A 16453-nucleotide genomic window follows, 5' to 3' on the forward strand; every position below is an offset into this window, starting at 1 on the left:
AGCAACATACACAGATATTATATTGTACGAGTCTTTTTGATTTAATGTAGGTGCATTTTTTTTCAGTTTAGCCTTGCAATAAACAGAAATGGTTAAAATAAAAATAACAACAATGATTTTATCCACATTACCACTGGCTGCATGTATTTGCAATATCCATTAAAAATATCTTAATTCTTTTTAATATAAAATTGTGCCTGAAAAGGGCCTTTTTTTTAATAGGAAGCGTGTGTTTAAGCTAGGACATTTTTATTTTGAGCTGGTATACTTGGTGACAGCTTTGTTCCCTCACTAACAGCGTGCTTAGCAAGCTCACCGGCAAAAGCAAACGAACAGCCGTTTGGATTTCGCGACTGGTGATGGTCGACCTCTTATTGTAGTGGGCCAAGCGGGAGGCCTCAGCAGCATACGTTCAAAATATCGTTTACAAAGCTATTCATTATGCTCATTGCTTTTGAAGAAATACCAGTGTCTGGGTGGACTTGCTTTAACACTTTGTAAATGTAAATAGCATAGCTCTCCTTACGCTTGCGCTTCTTTCTTTTTGTCATTCTTGGTGATGTTCTTTTGAGCCTTGCCAGCCTTCTTGGCTGCTTTTCCACTAGTTTTTGGCGGCATTTCTCACTTCAAATTCAATAATTTAAATTTCACAAAACACAATTCACTTTTAACAAATGCCACCATTAGTGCGTCTTCAATTTATACATTTTTTTTGTGCATCGCTTCTGGATAAATATATTTATTGAGTATCAACCCCTAGTTGAGCGAGTGTGTCTTTGGAAAAGGTATAAATAAAACGACAATGTACCACATCAACATCAACATTTGTGTGTGAAAAGTGAACAGTGTGTAAAACAGAAAAAAAAAAAAAATTCTAATATGTCTGGTCGTGGTAAAGGTGGCAAAGTGAAGGGAAAGGCAAAGTCTCGCTCGAACCGAGCTGGGCTCCAGTTTCCTGGCCGTATTCACCGTTTACTCCGTAAAGGAAATTATGCCGAGCGTGTTGGTGCTGGCGCTCCAGTATATTTGGCTGCTGTTATGGAATATTTGGCGGCTGAAGTTCTTGAGTTGGCTGGTAATGCTGCACGAGACAACAAAAAGACCAGAATTATACCTCGTCATCTACAATTGGCCATTCGCAACGATGAGGAATTAAACAAATTGCTTTCTGGCGTAACCATTGCACAGGGTGGTGTGCTACCCAACATTCAGGCTGTACTTCTGCCAAGAAAACCGAAAAGAAGGCTTAAACCAATTAATACTTGCTTTAAATAATACAACTTTGTACATACAACAAACATAAACAACCGTCCTTTTCAGGACGGACAAAAAATTAAAAGAAATTAATACAGTTTTCCATCCATGCATATAAATTGTATGTGTATGTGTAAGGAGAGCCTTACGGAATCTATGTATATGTGCATATGTGACAATTTGCTTTATTTATTTACATTAGAGATATGTTACATTTCAATATATTTGTTTGTTTCATCGTTCATTATTTGTTTGACACATCAGATAGTTTAATATAATAATTTTATATTGTAGATTCGGTTCTTATGCAACTAAAAATATGGAGATTTTGTGTATAAATTCTTTGTGTTTTGTTGTTTTTTTAATAATATTTTATTAATTTTGTACATGTATATACATATGTATAAACTCAAATGATTATAAACCGGTTTATTTTTTTATTATAAAATTTAAATTGATAAAACAAAACACATACTATTTTTTTCTTTTCTCTTTTGATTAATATAATTTAGTGGTCCTGAAAAGGACCGATTTTTTGAAGGGCATAATTTGTAGTTAATACATTTTGGTGTTTATAAATATTTTAACCACCGAATCCATAAAGAGTGCGGCCCTGTCTCTTCAATGCGTATACAACATCCATCGCAGTGGACTGTCTTCCTTTGGCATGTTCCGTGTAGGTTACTGCATCGCGGATTACATTTCAGAAATACCTTTAGACACCACGAGTTTCCTCATAGATAAGACCAGAAATTCGCTTCACACCGCCACGACGAGCCAAACGGCGGATAGCGGGCTTCGTGATACCTTGAATATTATCACGCAATACTTTACGATGACGCTTAGACCACCCTTTCCCATCTTTTCCACCTTGCCACGACCAGTCATTTTTATTTTCACTTTTCACTATAACGCACTGCACAAGAGTCAGAATAAACTATGCTGTATGTGTTGCCATCGCTTCTATTTATACCAAAAATCAAGAAAACACGAGAGAGTAAGAAATATGTTGCATCTCGCTCAGATGCTCGTCAGAAAGTGAACGCGAATGTTTTCTCTCTTTCTTTCTAACCACCGATTTGCTATAAAGCAGGACAACGATGCTTGTTTATGTGTTTGAACAGTGAAAGGAACATAAAAAAAAAAAAAAGTGTAGTGAAACATGGCTCGTACTAAGCAAACTGCTCGAAAATCGACTGGTGGCAAGGCGCCAAGGAAGCAGCTGGCTACTAAAGCAGCACGTAAGAGTGCTCCAGCAACCGTGGTGTAAAGAAACCACATCGTTACCGTCCCGGTACTGTTGCCCTCCGTGAAATCCGTCGTTACAGAAGAGCACAGAACTGCTCATTCGCAAATTGCCATTCCAGCGTTTAGTGCGTGAAATCGCTCAGGACTTTAAACCGACTTGCGTTTCCAGAGTTCTGCAGTTATGGCTTTACAAGAAGCTAGCGAAGCCTATTTAGTTGGCCTATTTGAAGATACTAACTTGTGTGCAATCCATGCCAAACGAGTGACCATAATGCCTAAGGATATTCAACTAGCCAGACGTATTCGAGGCGAGCGTGCTTAAATTAAATCTACTCGTGTAGTTACCGTCAGAGTAACTATTTCGAACACAATTTAACGCAAAGCGCATTTTTAATACAAATCGGTCCTTTCAGGACCACAAACTAGTCATGTCGATATTGAGATTATTATTTTCTTAATTAAACTTGATTTATTATTCAATGTGTTTTATTCGGTTATGAGTATAAATATATTATATATGTCATTTAATTATTATAAAACCGTTATATTGGGCATATAATGGTTATGTACTAGTCATATAGATATCCAGCTTTAATATTCAATCATTTTTGTTTATATTTTTAAAGGTCTGACATTTATATACAGATCGATTTGAACTTAATCAATTTTGATTTTGTATATACTAATCAAAAAGCGCAAGAACACAACATTAATTTATAATAAATATAAAAAGCATAAAATCAATATTGGATTTTAAATTACCTAAATTAAAATAAAATAAAAAAAATAATTTTTTCCATCCTACACGTTTAGTTTAATTGTTAGGCTTAGCAAGATTTTTAAATGATTAATAATTATTTATTGTATTATTATTTTGCCTGTTAGCTAACAAAAAAAGTGTATACAAATTTCTTCAATTGATGGTTCTACTAACAGGAATAATTATAATAGTTTAATTTTTAGCACACTGTTTATGGCATTAGCAACAAATTAAATAATAAAGTTAATTAAAAAAACAATTATATAAATATTAATTTTTTGATTTCTTTTTAATAAATATTTTTATTTTTTCAATACCAAAAACTAATATTGCATGCACTTTGCAAAATTGGTAATTTTTCACCGCATAGAGTCAATTACAATACAATTTTAGAATATGAATAAATTATATAACTCTAAATTTTTTGATTATTATCTAAAGTAAATTGTTGAAATTTTATAACAAATGAATAATTTTTTTAAAATTTTGATTTTTTCTATTTTTTATGTAGGGTTACATGGGAAAATTGCATTCTGTAATACATATAGTTGAAATTTGATTGCCTATTCAAAATGAATCCATGAAATTATATATAAAAATTCTACAACAATTATTAATATTGTGAGAAAATAATTTTTATAAATTTTGTTATTATTAAGAGTGAAAACAGCAATATACGAGCACTATTTAACAAAACTAAAACATTTTAATCGTCCAATACCAAAGACATGTTCATACGGCCGTCCTCCTCGATTCTCATTTGAATGAGGGCCTATGTCATAGCGAAATTTCATACAATCATTATATTTAAAAGTGTATTTGGTGATATATATTTGTTTGATAATAAAGTGTATAATGTCTGATTCAGTAGCAGCAACATCAGCATCTCCTGTGGCTGGCCCAACAGCACCAGCAACGGCATCAGTTGATAAGAAGGTGGCTGCCAAAAAAACATCGGCAGCGTCGTCAACAAAGGCCAAAAAATCAACTGCTCCACCATCGCATCCACCAACTCAACAAATGGTAGACGCTTCGATTAAAAACTTAAAGGAACGTGGTGGCTCCTCACTACTGGCAATCAAAAAATATATTAGTGCCACATACAAGTGCGATGCCCAGAAACTTGCACCATTTATCAAGAGGTACTTAAAGTCAGCTGTCGGAAATGGTAAACTGATCCAAACAAAAGGAAAGGGTGCCTCTGGTTCATTTAAACTGTCTGCTGCCGCTAAAAAGGAACCGAAGCCAAAGGTTGCCTCTGTAGAAAAGAAAAGCAAACCGAAAAAGGTAACTCAATCAGCAGCAGCTAAAAAGAAAGCAATCGGTAGCAAAAAAATAACTGGTGCTGGCTCTGTTGATAAGAAACCAAAGGCCAAAAAGGCAGTCGCAACCAAAAAGACAGCCGAGAAAAAGAAAAGTGAAAAGGTAAAGGTAAAGGATGCTAAGAAAACAGGAACTGTAAAATCCAAACCTGTCGCATCGAAATCTAAGTCGAGTTCAACTAAGCCAAAAGCTAAAACAGTTGCCGTATCATCGGCTAAACCAAAAAAGGCAACCAAAAAGGCAGCTGCTGCTGCTACCGTCAAGAAGCCAAAAGCCAAGACAACTGCTAGCAAGAAGTAAATAATTAATACTTTATTGCAATCGTAATATTGAAAAAATTTTAGATATCGAATACGAAAATCTAAAATTTTATTTAAACACAGCCCTTCTCAGGGGCTAACAATTCCATATAACAAGAGAAAAAAAAAAATCAAATTTTCTAAAAAATTACAAATATGTAATTTACATACATTCAACATACGTATGTAATTTAGCATATCATACATACGTATGCTACATATTAGCAACATACACAGATATTAATATTGTACGAGTCTTTTTGATTTTAATGTAGGGTGCATTTTTTTTTTCAGTTTAGCCTTGCAATAAACAGAAATGGTTAAAATAAAAATAACAACAATGATTTTTATCCACATTACCACTGGCTGCATGTATTTTGCAATATCCATTAAAAATATCTTAATTCTTTTTTAATATAAAATTGTGGCCCTGAAAAGGGCCTTTTTTTTAATAGGAAGCGTGTGTTTAAGCTAGGGACATTTTTATTTTGAGCTGGTATACTTGGTGACAGCTTTTGTTCCCTCACTAACAGCGTGCTTAGCAAGCTCACCCGGCAAAAGCAAACGAACAGCCGTTTGGATTTCGCGACTGGTGATGGTCGACCTCTTATTGTAGTGGGCCAAGCGGGAGGCCTCAGCAGCAATACGTTCAAAAATATCGTTTACAAAGCTATTCATTATGCTCATTGCTTTTGAAGAAATACCAGTGTCTGGGTGGACTTGCTTTAACACTTTGTAAATGTAAATAGCATAGCTCTCCTTACGCTTGCGCTTCTTCTTTTTGTCATTCTTGGTGATGTTCTTTTGAGCCTTGCCAGCCTTCTTGGCTGCTTTTCCACTAGTTTTTGGCGGCATTTCTCACTTCAAATTCAATAATTTAAATTTCACAAAACACAATTCACTTTTAACAAATGCCACCATTAGTGCGTCTTCAATTTATACATTTTTTTTGTGCATCGCTTTCTGGATAAATATATTTATTGAGTATCAACCCCTAGTTGAGCGAGTGTGTCTTTGGAAAAGGTATAAATAAAACGACAATGTACCACATCAACATCAACATTTGTGTGTGAAAAGTGAACAGTGTGTAAAACAGAAAAAAAAAAAAAAATTCTAATATGTCTGGTCGTGGTAAAGGTGGCAAAGTGAAGGGAAAGGCAAAGTCTCGCTCGAACCGAGCTGGGCTCCAGTTTCCTGTTGGCCGTATTCACCGTTTACTCCGTAAAGGAAATTATGCCGAGCGTGTTGGTGCTGGCGCTCCAGTATATTTGGCTGCTGTTATGGAATATTTGGCGGCTGAAGTTCTTGAGTTGGCTGGTAATGCTGCACGAGACAACAAAAAGACCAGAATTATACCTCGTCATCTACAATTGGCCATTCGCAACGATGAGGAATTAAACAAATTGCTTTCTGGCGTAACCATTGCACAGGGTGGTGTGCTACCCAACATTCAGGCTGTACTTCTGCCCAAGAAAACCGAAAAGAAGGCTTAAACCAATTAATACTTGCTTTAAAATAATACAACTTTGTACATACAACAAACATAAACAACCGTCCTTTTCAGGACGACCAAAAAATTAAAAGAAATTAATACAGTTTTCCATCCATGCATATAAATTGTATGTGTATGTGTAAGGAGAGCCTTACGGAATCTATGTATATGTGCATATGTGACAATTTGCTTTATTTATTTACATTAGAGATATGTACATATTCAATATATTTGTTTGTTTCATCGTTCATTATTTGTTTGACACATCAGATAGTTTAATATTAATAATTTTATATTGTAGATTCGGTTCTTATGCAACTAAAAATATGGAGATTTTGTGTATAAATTCTTTGTGTTTTGTTGTTTTTTTTTTAATAATAATTTTATTAATTTTTGTACATGTATATACATATGTATAAACTCAAATGATTATTAATCCGGTTTTATTTTTTTTATTATAAAATTTAAAATTGATAAAACAAGAACACATACTATTTTTTTCTTTTCTCTTTTGATTAATAACTTTAGTGGTCCTGAAAAGGACCGATTTTTTGAAGGGCATAATTTGTAGTTAATACATTTTGGTGTTTATAAATATTTTAACCACCGAATCCATAAAGAGTGCGGCCCTGTCTCTTCAATGCGTATACAACATCCATCGCAGTGACTGTCTTCCTTTTGGCATGTTCCGTGTAGGTTACTGCATCGCGGATTACATTTTCAAGAAATACCTTTAGGACACCACGAGTTTCCTCATAGATAAGACCAGAAATTCGCTTCACACCGCCACGACGAGCCAAACGGCGGATAGCGGGCTTCGTGATACCTTGAATATTATCACGCAATACTTTACGATGACGCTTAGCACCACCCTTTCCCAATCCTTTTCCACCTTTGCCACGACCAGTCATTTTTATTTTTCACTTTTCACTATAAACGCACTGCACAAGAGTCAGAAATAAACTAATGCTGTATGTGTTGCCATCGCTTCTATTTATACCAAAAATCAAGAAAACACGAGAGAGTAAGAAATATGTTGCATCTCGCTCAGATGCTTCGTCAGAAAGTGAACGCGAATGTTTTTCTCTCTTTCTCTTTCTAACCCACCCTGATTTTGCTATAAAAGCAGGCACCAAACGAGCTGGCTTGTTTATTGTGTTTTGAACAGTGAAGAGTGAACATAAAAAAAAAAAAAAGTGTAGTGAAAACATGGCTCGTACTAAGCAAACTGCTCGAAAATCGACTGGTGGCAAGGCGCCAAGGAAGCAGCTGGCTACTAAAGCAGCACGTAAGAGTGCTCCAGCAACCGGTGGTGTAAAGAAACCACATCGTTACCGTCCCGGTACTGTTGCCCTCCGTGAAATCCGTCGTTACCAGAAGAGCACAGAACTGCTCATTCGCAAATTGCCATTCCAGCGTTTAGTGCGTGAAATCGCTCAGGACTTTAAAACCGACTTGCGTTTCCAGAGTTCTGCAGTTATGGCTTTACAAGAAGCTAGCGAAGCCTATTTAGTTGGCCTATTTGAAGATACTAACTTGTGTGCAATCCATGCCAAACGAGTGACCATAATGCCTAAGGATATTCAACTAGCCAGACGTATTCGAGGCGAGCGTGCTTAAATTAAATCTACTCGTGTAGTTACCGTCAGAGTAACTATTTCGAACACAATTTTAACGCAAAGCGCATTTTTAATACAAATCGGTCCTTTTCAGGACCACAAACTAGTCATGTCGATATTGAGATTATTATTTTCTTAATTAAACTTGATTTATTATTCAATGTGTTTTATTCGGTTATGAGTATAAATATATTATATATGTCATTTAATTATTATAAAACCGTTATATTGGGCATATAATGGTTATGTACTAGTCATATAGATATCCAGCTTTAATATTCAATCATTTTTGTTTATATTTTTAAAGGTCTGACATTTATATACAGATCGATTTGAACTTAATCAATTTTGATTTTGTATATACTAATCAAAAAGCGCAAGAACACAACATTAATTTATAATAAATATAAAAAGCATAAAAATCAATATTGGATTTTTAAATTACCTAAATTAAAATAAAATAAAAAAAATAATTTTTTCCATCCTACACGTTTAGTTTAATTGTTAGGCTTAGCAAGATTTTTAAATGATTAATAATTATTTATTGTATTATTATTTTGCCTGTTAGCTAACAAAAAAAGTGTATACAAATTTCTTCAATTGATGGTTCTACTAACAGGAATAATTATAATAGTTTAATTTTTAGCACACTGTTTATGGCATTAGCAACAAATTAAATAATAAAGTTAATTAAAAAAACAATTATATAAATATTAATTTTTTGATTTCTTTTTAATAAATATTTTTATTTTTTCAATACCAAAAACTAATATTGCATGCACTTTGCAAAATTGGTAATTTTTCACCGCATAGAGTCAATTACAATACAATTTTAGAATATGAATAAATTATATAACTCTAAATTTTTTGATTATTATCTAAAGTAAATTGTTGAAATTTTATAACAAATGAATAATTTTTTTAAAATTTTGATTTTTTCTATTTTTTATGTAGGGTTACATGGGAAAATTGCATTCTGTAATACATATAGTTGAAATTTGATTGCCTATTCAAAATGAATCCATGAAATTATATATAAAAAAATATTGGAATATAAATTCTACAACAATTATTAATATTGTGAGAAAATAATTTTTATAAATTTTGTTATTATTAAGAGTGAAAACAGCAATATACGAGCACTATTTAACAAAACTAAAACATTTTAATCGTCCAATACCAAAGACATGTTCATACGGCCGTCCTCCTCGATTCTCATTTGAATGAGGGCCTATGTCATAGCGAAATTTTCATACAATCATTATATTTAAAAGTGTATTTGGTGATATATATTTGTTTGATAATAAAGTGTATAATGTCTGATTCAGTAGCAGCAACATCAGCATCTCCTGTGGCTGGCCCAACAGCACCAGCAACGGCATCAGTTGATAAGAAGGTGGCTGCCAAAAAAACATCGGCAGCGTCGTCAACAAAGGCCAAAAAATCAACTGCTCCACCATCGCATCCACCAACTCAACAAATGGTAGACGCTTCGATTAAAAACTTAAAGGAACGTGGTGGCTCCTCACTACTGGCAATCAAAAAATATATTAGTGCCACATACAAGTGCGATGCCCAGAAACTTGCACCATTTATCAAGAGGTACTTAAAGTCAGCTGTCGGAAATGGTAAACTGATCCAAACAAAAGGAAAGGGTGCCTCTGGTTCATTTAAACTGTCTGCTGCCGCTAAAAAGGAACCGAAGCCAAAGGTTGCCTCTGTAGAAAAGAAAAGCAAACCGAAAAAGGTAACTCAATCAGCAGCAGCTAAAAAGAAAGCAATCGGTAGCAAAAAAATAACTGGTGCTGGCTCTGTTGATAAGAAACCAAAGGCCAAAAAGGCAGTCGCAACCAAAAAGACAGCCGAGAAAAAGAAAAGTGAAAAGGTAAAGGTAAAGGATGCTAAGAAAACAGGAACTGTAAAATCCAAACCTGTCGCATCGAAATCTAAGTCGAGTTCAACTAAGCCAAAAGCTAAAACAGTTGCCGTATCATCGGCTAAACCAAAAAAGGCAACCAAAAAGGCAGCTGCTGCTGCTACCGTCAAGAAGCCAAAAGCCAAGACAACTGCTAGCAAGAAGTAAATAATTAATACTTTATTGCAATCGTAATATTGAAAAAATTTTAGATATCGAATACGAAAATCTAAAATTTTATTTAAACACAGCCCTTCTCAGGGCTACAATTCCATATAACAAGAGAAAAAAAAAATCAAATTTTCTAAAAATTACAAATATGTAATTTACATACATTCATACATACGTATGTAGGGGAGAGGGCCCAGTTGTGACATTCTCAAATATTTTTGAAATGCGGTATTGAATGACAGTTTGAGCCCTGTAAATCATGTTTGTTAGACGTTCTGCAGTTTTTGGACAGACCCCAACGTTAATAATCGTATTGTATATACGCGTACCAAACATCGTGTTGAAAATCGTGCGAAAAAGTTTTTTTCCATTTTTTTCAAAGTACCAAAATTTTGTGAAATCAACAGTGAAAAGGTGAGTGCAATGCATCAAAGTATTGTATTTGCCGTATATTTTGTGATTCTATAAAAATTTATGTGATTATGTAGTGTATATAAAAAATATAGATATAAACTTTAAACTATAAAAAGGCCCGGTTATGACTTAGCTGGGGTGCCCAGTTATGTCCCATTTTTTTTTGCACTCGGATTATGTAAAATTATTAAATTCCAACATTTTTGTTGTTGTTTAACAACAAGGAAAGGAAGTTTGCATATTGAGACCAGTTTGTCCAAGAATATTCTGGAAGATCTCGATCGGGAATGTTCATTCGAAGTGCGCTAATATGCAAGCAAGTTATTTCGCTTGCAAAAACTGCGAAAGTGACATGGACGACGAGGGCTTAAAATCGTTCTCATTTATGGCCATTTTCTTTTGGGTTTTTCATTGTTTTTGGCTTTGAAGCCCTTCAAAATAAGTAAACCATTAAATCACAACAATTCGTGTGACATTCCTTTCATATTTTCTTATTTTCAGTGAATTTCTTAAGTTGAGTCATAACTGGGCCACTTTTTTTTAAAGTTAAAAAAAGTTATCCAAATTAAATCTGTTCCAAAATTTTTTGAGTAACTCAAATAAACATACATTCTTTGGAAAAAAGTTGCGTTTGGTTAATATTTAAATGTTAAACTTCTTAATTTTTCATTTTCCCGAACTGAAGAAAAAATTTCGAGGTTTTTCAAAACCCGGGTCATAACTGGGCCCTCTCCCCTACATATTAGCAACATACACAGATATTAATATTGTACGAGTCTTTTTGATTTAATGTAGGTGCATTTTTTTTTTCAGTTTAGCCTTGCAATAAACAGAAATGGTTAAAATAAAAATAACAACAATGATTTTTATCCACATTACCACTGGCTGCATGTATTTTGCAATATCCATTAAAAATATCTTAATTCTTTTTTAATATAAAATTGTGGCCCTGAAAAGGGCCTTTTTTTTAATAGGAAGCGTGTGTTTAAGCTAGGGACATTTTTATTTTGAGCTGGTATACTTGGTGACAGCTTTTGTTCCCTCACTAACAGCGTGCTTAGCAAGCTCACCCGGCAAAAGCAAACGAACAGCCGTTTGGATTTCGCGACTGGTGATGGTCGACCTCTTATTGTAGTGGGCCAAGCGGGAGGCCTCAGCAGCAATACGTTCAAAAATATCGTTTACAAAGCTATTCATTATGCTCATTGCTTTTGAAGAAATACCAGTGTCTGGGTGGACTTGCTTTAACACTTTGTAAATGTAAATAGCATAGCTCTCCTTACGCTTGCGCTTCTTCTTTTTGTCATTCTTGGTGATGTTCTTTTGAGCCTTGCCAGCCTTCTTGGCTGCTTTTCCACTAGTTTTTGGCGGCATTTCTCACTTCAAATTCAATAATTTAAATTTCACAAAACACAATTCACTTTTAACAAATGCCACCATTAGTGCGTCTTCAATTTATACATTTTTTTTGTGCATCGCTTTCTGGATAAATATATTTATTGAGTATCAACCCCTAGTTGAGCGAGTGTGTCTTTGGAAAAGGTATAAATAAAACGACAATGTACCACATCAACATCAACATTTGTGTGTGAAAAGTGAACAGTGTGTAAAACAGAAAAAAAAAAAAAAATTCTAATATGTCTGGTCGTGGTAAAGGTGGCAAAGTGAAGGGAAAGGCAAAGTCTCGCTCGAACCGAGCTGGGCTCCAGTTTCCTGTTGGCCGTATTCACCGTTTACTCCGTAAAGGAAATTATGCCGAGCGTGTTGGTGCTGGCGCTCCAGTATATTTGGCTGCTGTTATGGAATATTTGGCGGCTGAAGTTCTTGAGTTGGCTGGTAATGCTGCACGAGACAACAAAAAGACCAGAATTATACCTCGTCATCTACAATTGGCCATTCGCAACGATGAGGAATTAAACAAATTGCTTTCTGGCGTAACCATTGCACAGGGTGGTGTGCTACCCAACATTCAGGCTGTACTTCTGCCCAAGAAAACCGAAAAGAAGGCTTAAACCAATTAATACTTGCTTTAAAATAATACAACTTTGTACATACAACAAACATAAACAACCGTCCTTTTCAGGACGACCAAAAAATTAAAAGAAATTAATACAGTTTTCCATCCATGCATATAAATTGTATGTGTATGTGTAAGGAGAGCCTTACGGAATCTATGTATATGTGCATATGTGACAATTTGCTTTATTTATTTACATTAGAGATATGTACATATTCAATATATTTGTTTGTTTCATCGTTCATTATTTGTTTGACACATCAGATAGTTTAATATTAATAATTTTATATTGTAGATTCGGTTCTTATGCAACTAAAAATATGGAGATTTTGTGTATAAATTCTTTGTGTTTTGTTGTTTTTTTTTTAATAATAATTTTATTAATTTTTGTACATGTATATACATATGTATAAACTCAAATGATTATTAATCCGGTTTTATTTTTTTTATTATAAAATTTAAAATTGATAAAACAAGAACACATACTATTTTTTTCTTTTCTCTTTTGATTAATAACTTTAGTGGTCCTGAAAAGGACCGATTTTTTGAAGGGCATAATTTGTAGTTAATACATTTTGGTGTTTATAAATATTTTAACCACCGAATCCATAAAGAGTGCGGCCCTGTCTCTTCAATGCGTATACAACATCCATCGCAGTGACTGTCTTCCTTTTGGCATGTTCCGTGTAGGTTACTGCATCGCGGATTACATTTTCAAGAAATACCTTTAGGACACCACGAGTTTCCTCATAGATAAGACCAGAAATTCGCTTCACACCGCCACGACGAGCCAAACGGCGGATAGCGGGCTTCGTGATACCTTGAATATTATCACGCAATACTTTACGATGACGCTTAGCACCACCCTTTCCCAATCCTTTTCCACCTTTGCCACGACCAGTCATTTTTATTTTTCACTTTTCACTATAAACGCACTGCACAAGAGTCAGAAATAAACTAATGCTGTATGTGTTGCCATCGCTTCTATTTATACCAAAAATCAAGAAAACACGAGAGAGTAAGAAATATGTTGCATCTCGCTCAGATGCTTCGTCAGAAAGTGAACGCGAATGTTTTTCTCTCTTTCTCTTTCTAACCCACCCTGATTTTGCTATAAAAGCAGGCACCAAACGAGCTGGCTTGTTTATTGTGTTTTGAACAGTGAAGAGTGAACATAAAAAAAAAAAAAAGTGTAGTGAAAACATGGCTCGTACTAAGCAAACTGCTCGAAAATCGACTGGTGGCAAGGCGCCAAGGAAGCAGCTGGCTACTAAAGCAGCACGTAAGAGTGCTCCAGCAACCGGTGGTGTAAAGAAACCACATCGTTACCGTCCCGGTACTGTTGCCCTCCGTGAAATCCGTCGTTACCAGAAGAGCACAGAACTGCTCATTCGCAAATTGCCATTCCAGCGTTTAGTGCGTGAAATCGCTCAGGACTTTAAAACCGACTTGCGTTTCCAGAGTTCTGCAGTTATGGCTTTACAAGAAGCTAGCGAAGCCTATTTAGTTGGCCTATTTGAAGATACTAACTTGTGTGCAATCCATGCCAAACGAGTGACCATAATGCCTAAGGATATTCAACTAGCCAGACGTATTCGAGGCGAGCGTGCTTAAATTAAATCTACTCGTGTAGTTACCGTCAGAGTAACTATTTCGAACACAATTTTAACGCAAAGCGCATTTTTAATACAAATCGGTCCTTTTCAGGACCACAAACTAGTCATGTCGATATTGAGATTATTATTTTCTTAATTAAACTTGATTTATTATTCAATGTGTTTTATTCGGTTATGAGTATAAATATATTATATATGTCATTTAATTATTATAAAACCGTTATATTGGGCATATAATGGTTATGTACTAGTCATATAGATATCCAGCTTTAATATTCAATCATTTTTGTTTATATTTTTAAAGGTCTGACATTTATATACAGATCGATTTGAACTTAATCAATTTTGATTTTGTATATACTAATCAAAAAGCGCAAGAACACAACATTAATTTATAATAAATATAAAAAGCATAAAAATCAATATTGGATTTTTAAATTACCTAAATTAAAATAAAATAAAAAAAATAATTTTTTCCATCCTACACGTTTAGTTTAATTGTTAGGCTTAGCAAGATTTTTAAATGATTAATAATTATTTATTGTATTATTATTTTGCCTGTTAGCTAACAAAAAAAGTGTATACAAATTTCTTCAATTGATGGTTCTACTAACAGGAATAATTATAATAGTTTAATTTTTAGCACACTGTTTATGGCATTAGCAACAAATTAAATAATAAAGTTAATTAAAAAAACAATTATATAAATATTAATTTTTTGATTTCTTTTTAATAAATATTTTTATTTTTTCAATACCAAAAACTAATATTGCATGCACTTTGCAAAATTGGTAATTTTTCACCGCATAGAGTCAATTACAATACAATTTTAGAATATGAATAAATTATATAACTCTAAATTTTTTGATTATTATCTAAAGTAAATTGTTGAAATTTTATAACAAATGAATAATTTTTTTAAAATTTTGATTTTTTCTATTTTTTATGTAGGGTTACATGGGAAAATTGCATTCTGTAATACATATAGTTGAAATTTGATTGCCTATTCAAAATGAATCCATGAAATTATATATAAAAAAATATTGGAATATAAATTCTACAACAATTATTAATATTGTGAGAAAATAATTTTTATAAATTTTGTTATTATTAAGAGTGAAAACAGCAATATACGAGCACTATTTAACAAAACTAAAACATTTTAATCGTCCAATACCAAAGACATGTTCATACGGCCGTCCTCCTCGATTCTCATTTGAATGAGGGCCTATGTCATAGCGAAATTTTCATACAATCATTATATTTAAAAGTGTATTTGGTGATATATATTTGTTTGATAATAAAGTGTATAATGTCTGATTCAGTAGCAGCAACATCAGCATCTCCTGTGGCTGGCCCAACAGCACCAGCAACGGCATCAGTTGATAAGAAGGTGGCTGCCAAAAAAACATCGGCAGCGTCGTCAACAAAGGCCAAAAAATCAACTGCTCCACCATCGCATCCACCAACTCAACAAATGGTAGACGCTTCGATTAAAAACTTAAAGGAACGTGGTGGCTCCTCACTACTGGCAATCAAAAAATATATTAGTGCCACATACAAGTGCGATGCCCAGAAACTTGCACCATTTATCAAGAGGTACTTAAAGTCAGCTGTCGGAAATGGTAAACTGATCCAAACAAAAGGAAAGGGTGCCTCTGGTTCATTTAAACTGTCTGCTGCCGCTAAAAAGGAACCGAAGCCAAAGGTTGCCTCTGTAGAAAAGAAAAGCAAACCGAAAAAGGTAACTCAATCAGCAGCAGCTAAAAAGAAAGCAATCGGTAGCAAAAAAATAACTGGTGCTGGCTCTGTTGATAAGAAACCAAAGGCCAAAAAGGCAGTCGCAACCAAAAAGACAGCCGAGAAAAAGAAAAGTGAAAAGGTAAAGGTAAAGGATGCTAAGAAAACAGGAACTGTAAAATCCAAACCTGTCGCATCGAAATCTAAGTCGAGTTCAACTAAGCCAAAAGCTAAAACAGTTGCCGTATCATCGGCTAAACCAAAAAAGGCAACCAAAAAGGCAGCTGCTGCTGCTACCGTCAAGAAGCCAAAAGCCAAGACAACTGCTAGCAAGAAGTAAATAATTAATACTTTATTGCAATCGTAATATTGAAAAAATTTTAGATATCGAATACGAAAATCTAAAATTTTATTTAAACACAGCCCTTCTCAGGGCTACAATTCCATATAACAAGAGAAAAAAAAAATCAAATTTTCTAAAAATTACAAATATGTAATTTACATACATTCATACATACGTATGTAGGGGAGAGGGCCCAGTTGTGACATTCTCAAATATTTTTGAAATGCGGTATTGAATGACAG

The 16453-nt window shown here is 34.0% G+C and overlaps 12 protein-coding genes across 12 annotated transcripts; 9 read left to right on the plus strand and 3 right to left on the minus strand.

Annotated features, from left to right (window-relative positions):
- The first annotated feature begins 837 nt into the window (after positions 1 to 837).
- LOC124461380 (histone H2A-like) lies at positions 838 to 1320 on the plus strand. The gene has a single exon (XM_047012908.1). It carries the CDS (start codon positions 880 to 882, stop codon positions 1273 to 1275), a length of 396 nt encoding a protein of 131 aa, XP_046868864.1. The 5' UTR covers positions 838 to 879; the 3' UTR covers positions 1276 to 1320.
- A 1096-nt stretch (positions 1321 to 2416) lies between these two features.
- Positions 2417 to 2870, plus strand: LOC6646549 (histone H3). Its single transcript, XM_023178123.2, is given in 4 exon segments — positions 2417 to 2513; positions 2516 to 2578; positions 2581 to 2652; positions 2655 to 2870. Coding segments are annotated over 4 exon segments (402 nt in total). The 3' UTR covers positions 2825 to 2870.
- A 1192-nt stretch (positions 2871 to 4062) lies between these two features.
- LOC26530182 (histone H1) lies at positions 4063 to 4945 on the plus strand. Its single transcript, XM_015176331.3, has one exon. It carries the CDS (start codon positions 4118 to 4120, stop codon positions 4883 to 4885), a length of 768 nt encoding a protein of 255 aa, XP_015031817.2. The 5' UTR covers positions 4063 to 4117; the 3' UTR covers positions 4886 to 4945.
- A 369-nt stretch (positions 4946 to 5314) lies between these two features.
- LOC6653402 (histone H2B) lies at positions 5315 to 5903 on the minus strand. Its single transcript, XM_002075728.4, has one exon. The coding sequence runs from the start codon at positions 5737 to 5739 to the stop codon at positions 5368 to 5370; it is 372 nt and encodes a 123-aa protein (XP_002075764.1). The 5' UTR covers positions 5740 to 5903; the 3' UTR covers positions 5315 to 5367.
- Positions 5904 to 5946: 43 nt separating this feature from the next.
- Positions 5947 to 6448, plus strand: LOC26529273 (histone H2A). The gene has a single exon (XM_015176368.3). The coding sequence runs from the start codon at positions 6003 to 6005 to the stop codon at positions 6375 to 6377; it is 375 nt and encodes a 124-aa protein (XP_015031854.2). The 5' UTR covers positions 5947 to 6002; the 3' UTR covers positions 6378 to 6448.
- Positions 6449 to 6904: 456 nt separating this feature from the next.
- On the minus strand, positions 6905 to 13474 carry LOC6653538. The gene is made up of 2 exons (XM_047012922.1): positions 13114 to 13474; positions 6905 to 7295 (listed from the first exon to the last, which is right to left on the minus strand). Exons 1-2 carry the CDS (start codon positions 13415 to 13417, stop codon positions 6976 to 6978), a joined length of 624 nt encoding a protein of 207 aa, XP_046868878.1. The 5' UTR covers positions 13418 to 13474; the 3' UTR covers positions 6905 to 6975.
- Positions 7532 to 8088, plus strand: LOC6653374 (histone H3). The gene has a single exon (XM_023181505.2). The coding sequence runs from the start codon at positions 7586 to 7588 to the stop codon at positions 7994 to 7996; it is 411 nt and encodes a 136-aa protein (XP_023037273.1). The 5' UTR covers positions 7532 to 7585; the 3' UTR covers positions 7997 to 8088.
- On the plus strand, positions 9256 to 10179 carry LOC124461388 (histone H1-like). Its single transcript, XM_047012917.1, has one exon. The coding sequence runs from the start codon at positions 9311 to 9313 to the stop codon at positions 10076 to 10078; it is 768 nt and encodes a 255-aa protein (XP_046868873.1). The 5' UTR covers positions 9256 to 9310; the 3' UTR covers positions 10079 to 10179.
- On the minus strand, positions 11445 to 11927 carry LOC124461391 (histone H2B). Its single transcript, XM_047012920.1, has one exon. It carries the CDS (start codon positions 11867 to 11869, stop codon positions 11498 to 11500), a length of 372 nt encoding a protein of 123 aa, XP_046868876.1. The 5' UTR covers positions 11870 to 11927; the 3' UTR covers positions 11445 to 11497.
- On the plus strand, positions 12077 to 12578 carry LOC124461390 (histone H2A). The gene has a single exon (XM_047012919.1). The coding sequence runs from the start codon at positions 12133 to 12135 to the stop codon at positions 12505 to 12507; it is 375 nt and encodes a 124-aa protein (XP_046868875.1). The 5' UTR covers positions 12077 to 12132; the 3' UTR covers positions 12508 to 12578.
- A 187-nt stretch (positions 13475 to 13661) lies between the features above and the next one.
- LOC124461389 (histone H3) lies at positions 13662 to 14218 on the plus strand. Its single transcript, XM_047012918.1, has one exon. The coding sequence runs from the start codon at positions 13716 to 13718 to the stop codon at positions 14124 to 14126; it is 411 nt and encodes a 136-aa protein (XP_046868874.1). The 5' UTR covers positions 13662 to 13715; the 3' UTR covers positions 14127 to 14218.
- Positions 14219 to 15385: 1167 nt separating this feature from the next.
- On the plus strand, positions 15386 to 16309 carry LOC124461392 (histone H1-like). The gene has a single exon (XM_047012921.1). It carries the CDS (start codon positions 15441 to 15443, stop codon positions 16206 to 16208), a length of 768 nt encoding a protein of 255 aa, XP_046868877.1. The 5' UTR covers positions 15386 to 15440; the 3' UTR covers positions 16209 to 16309.
- The last annotated feature ends 144 nt before the right edge of the window (positions 16310 to 16453 follow it).

This window comes from Drosophila willistoni, unplaced genomic scaffold, assembly GCF_018902025.1.
Source record: "Drosophila willistoni isolate 14030-0811.24 unplaced genomic scaffold, UCI_dwil_1.1 Seg381, whole genome shotgun sequence".
In the NCBI taxonomy this organism is placed as follows: domain Eukaryota; kingdom Metazoa; phylum Arthropoda; class Insecta; order Diptera; family Drosophilidae; genus Drosophila; species Drosophila willistoni.

Excerpts from the sequence above, each read along its gene's own strand:
- LOC124461380 (XM_047012908.1), top strand. The coding sequence starts at position 880 with ATGTCTGGTCGTGGTAAAGGTGGCAAAGTGAAGGGAAAGGCAAAGTCT.
- LOC26530182 (XM_015176331.3), top strand. The coding sequence starts at position 4,118 with ATGTCTGATTCAGTAGCAGCAACATCAGCATCTCCTGTGGCTGGCCCA.
- LOC6653402 (XM_002075728.4), bottom strand. The coding sequence starts at position 5,739 with ATGCCGCCAAAAACTAGTGGAAAAGCAGCCAAGAAGGCTGGCAAGGCT.
- LOC26529273 (XM_015176368.3), top strand. The coding sequence starts at position 6,003 with ATGTCTGGTCGTGGTAAAGGTGGCAAAGTGAAGGGAAAGGCAAAGTCT.
- LOC6653374 (XM_023181505.2), top strand. The coding sequence starts at position 7,586 with ATGGCTCGTACTAAGCAAACTGCTCGAAAATCGACTGGTGGCAAGGCG.
- LOC124461388 (XM_047012917.1), top strand. The coding sequence starts at position 9,311 with ATGTCTGATTCAGTAGCAGCAACATCAGCATCTCCTGTGGCTGGCCCA.
- LOC124461391 (XM_047012920.1), bottom strand. The coding sequence starts at position 11,869 with ATGCCGCCAAAAACTAGTGGAAAAGCAGCCAAGAAGGCTGGCAAGGCT.
- LOC124461390 (XM_047012919.1), top strand. The coding sequence starts at position 12,133 with ATGTCTGGTCGTGGTAAAGGTGGCAAAGTGAAGGGAAAGGCAAAGTCT.
- LOC6653538 (XM_047012922.1), bottom strand. The coding sequence starts at position 13,417 with ATGACTGGTCGTGGCAAAGGTGGAAAAGGATTGGGAAAGGGTGGTGCT. Across the intron at positions 7,296-13,113 it reads CCGCACTCTTTATGGATTCG|AAATAAAAATGACTGGTCGT; the intron begins GTGGTTAAAATA and ends GTGAAAAGTGAA.
- LOC124461389 (XM_047012918.1), top strand. The coding sequence starts at position 13,716 with ATGGCTCGTACTAAGCAAACTGCTCGAAAATCGACTGGTGGCAAGGCG.
- LOC124461392 (XM_047012921.1), top strand. The coding sequence starts at position 15,441 with ATGTCTGATTCAGTAGCAGCAACATCAGCATCTCCTGTGGCTGGCCCA.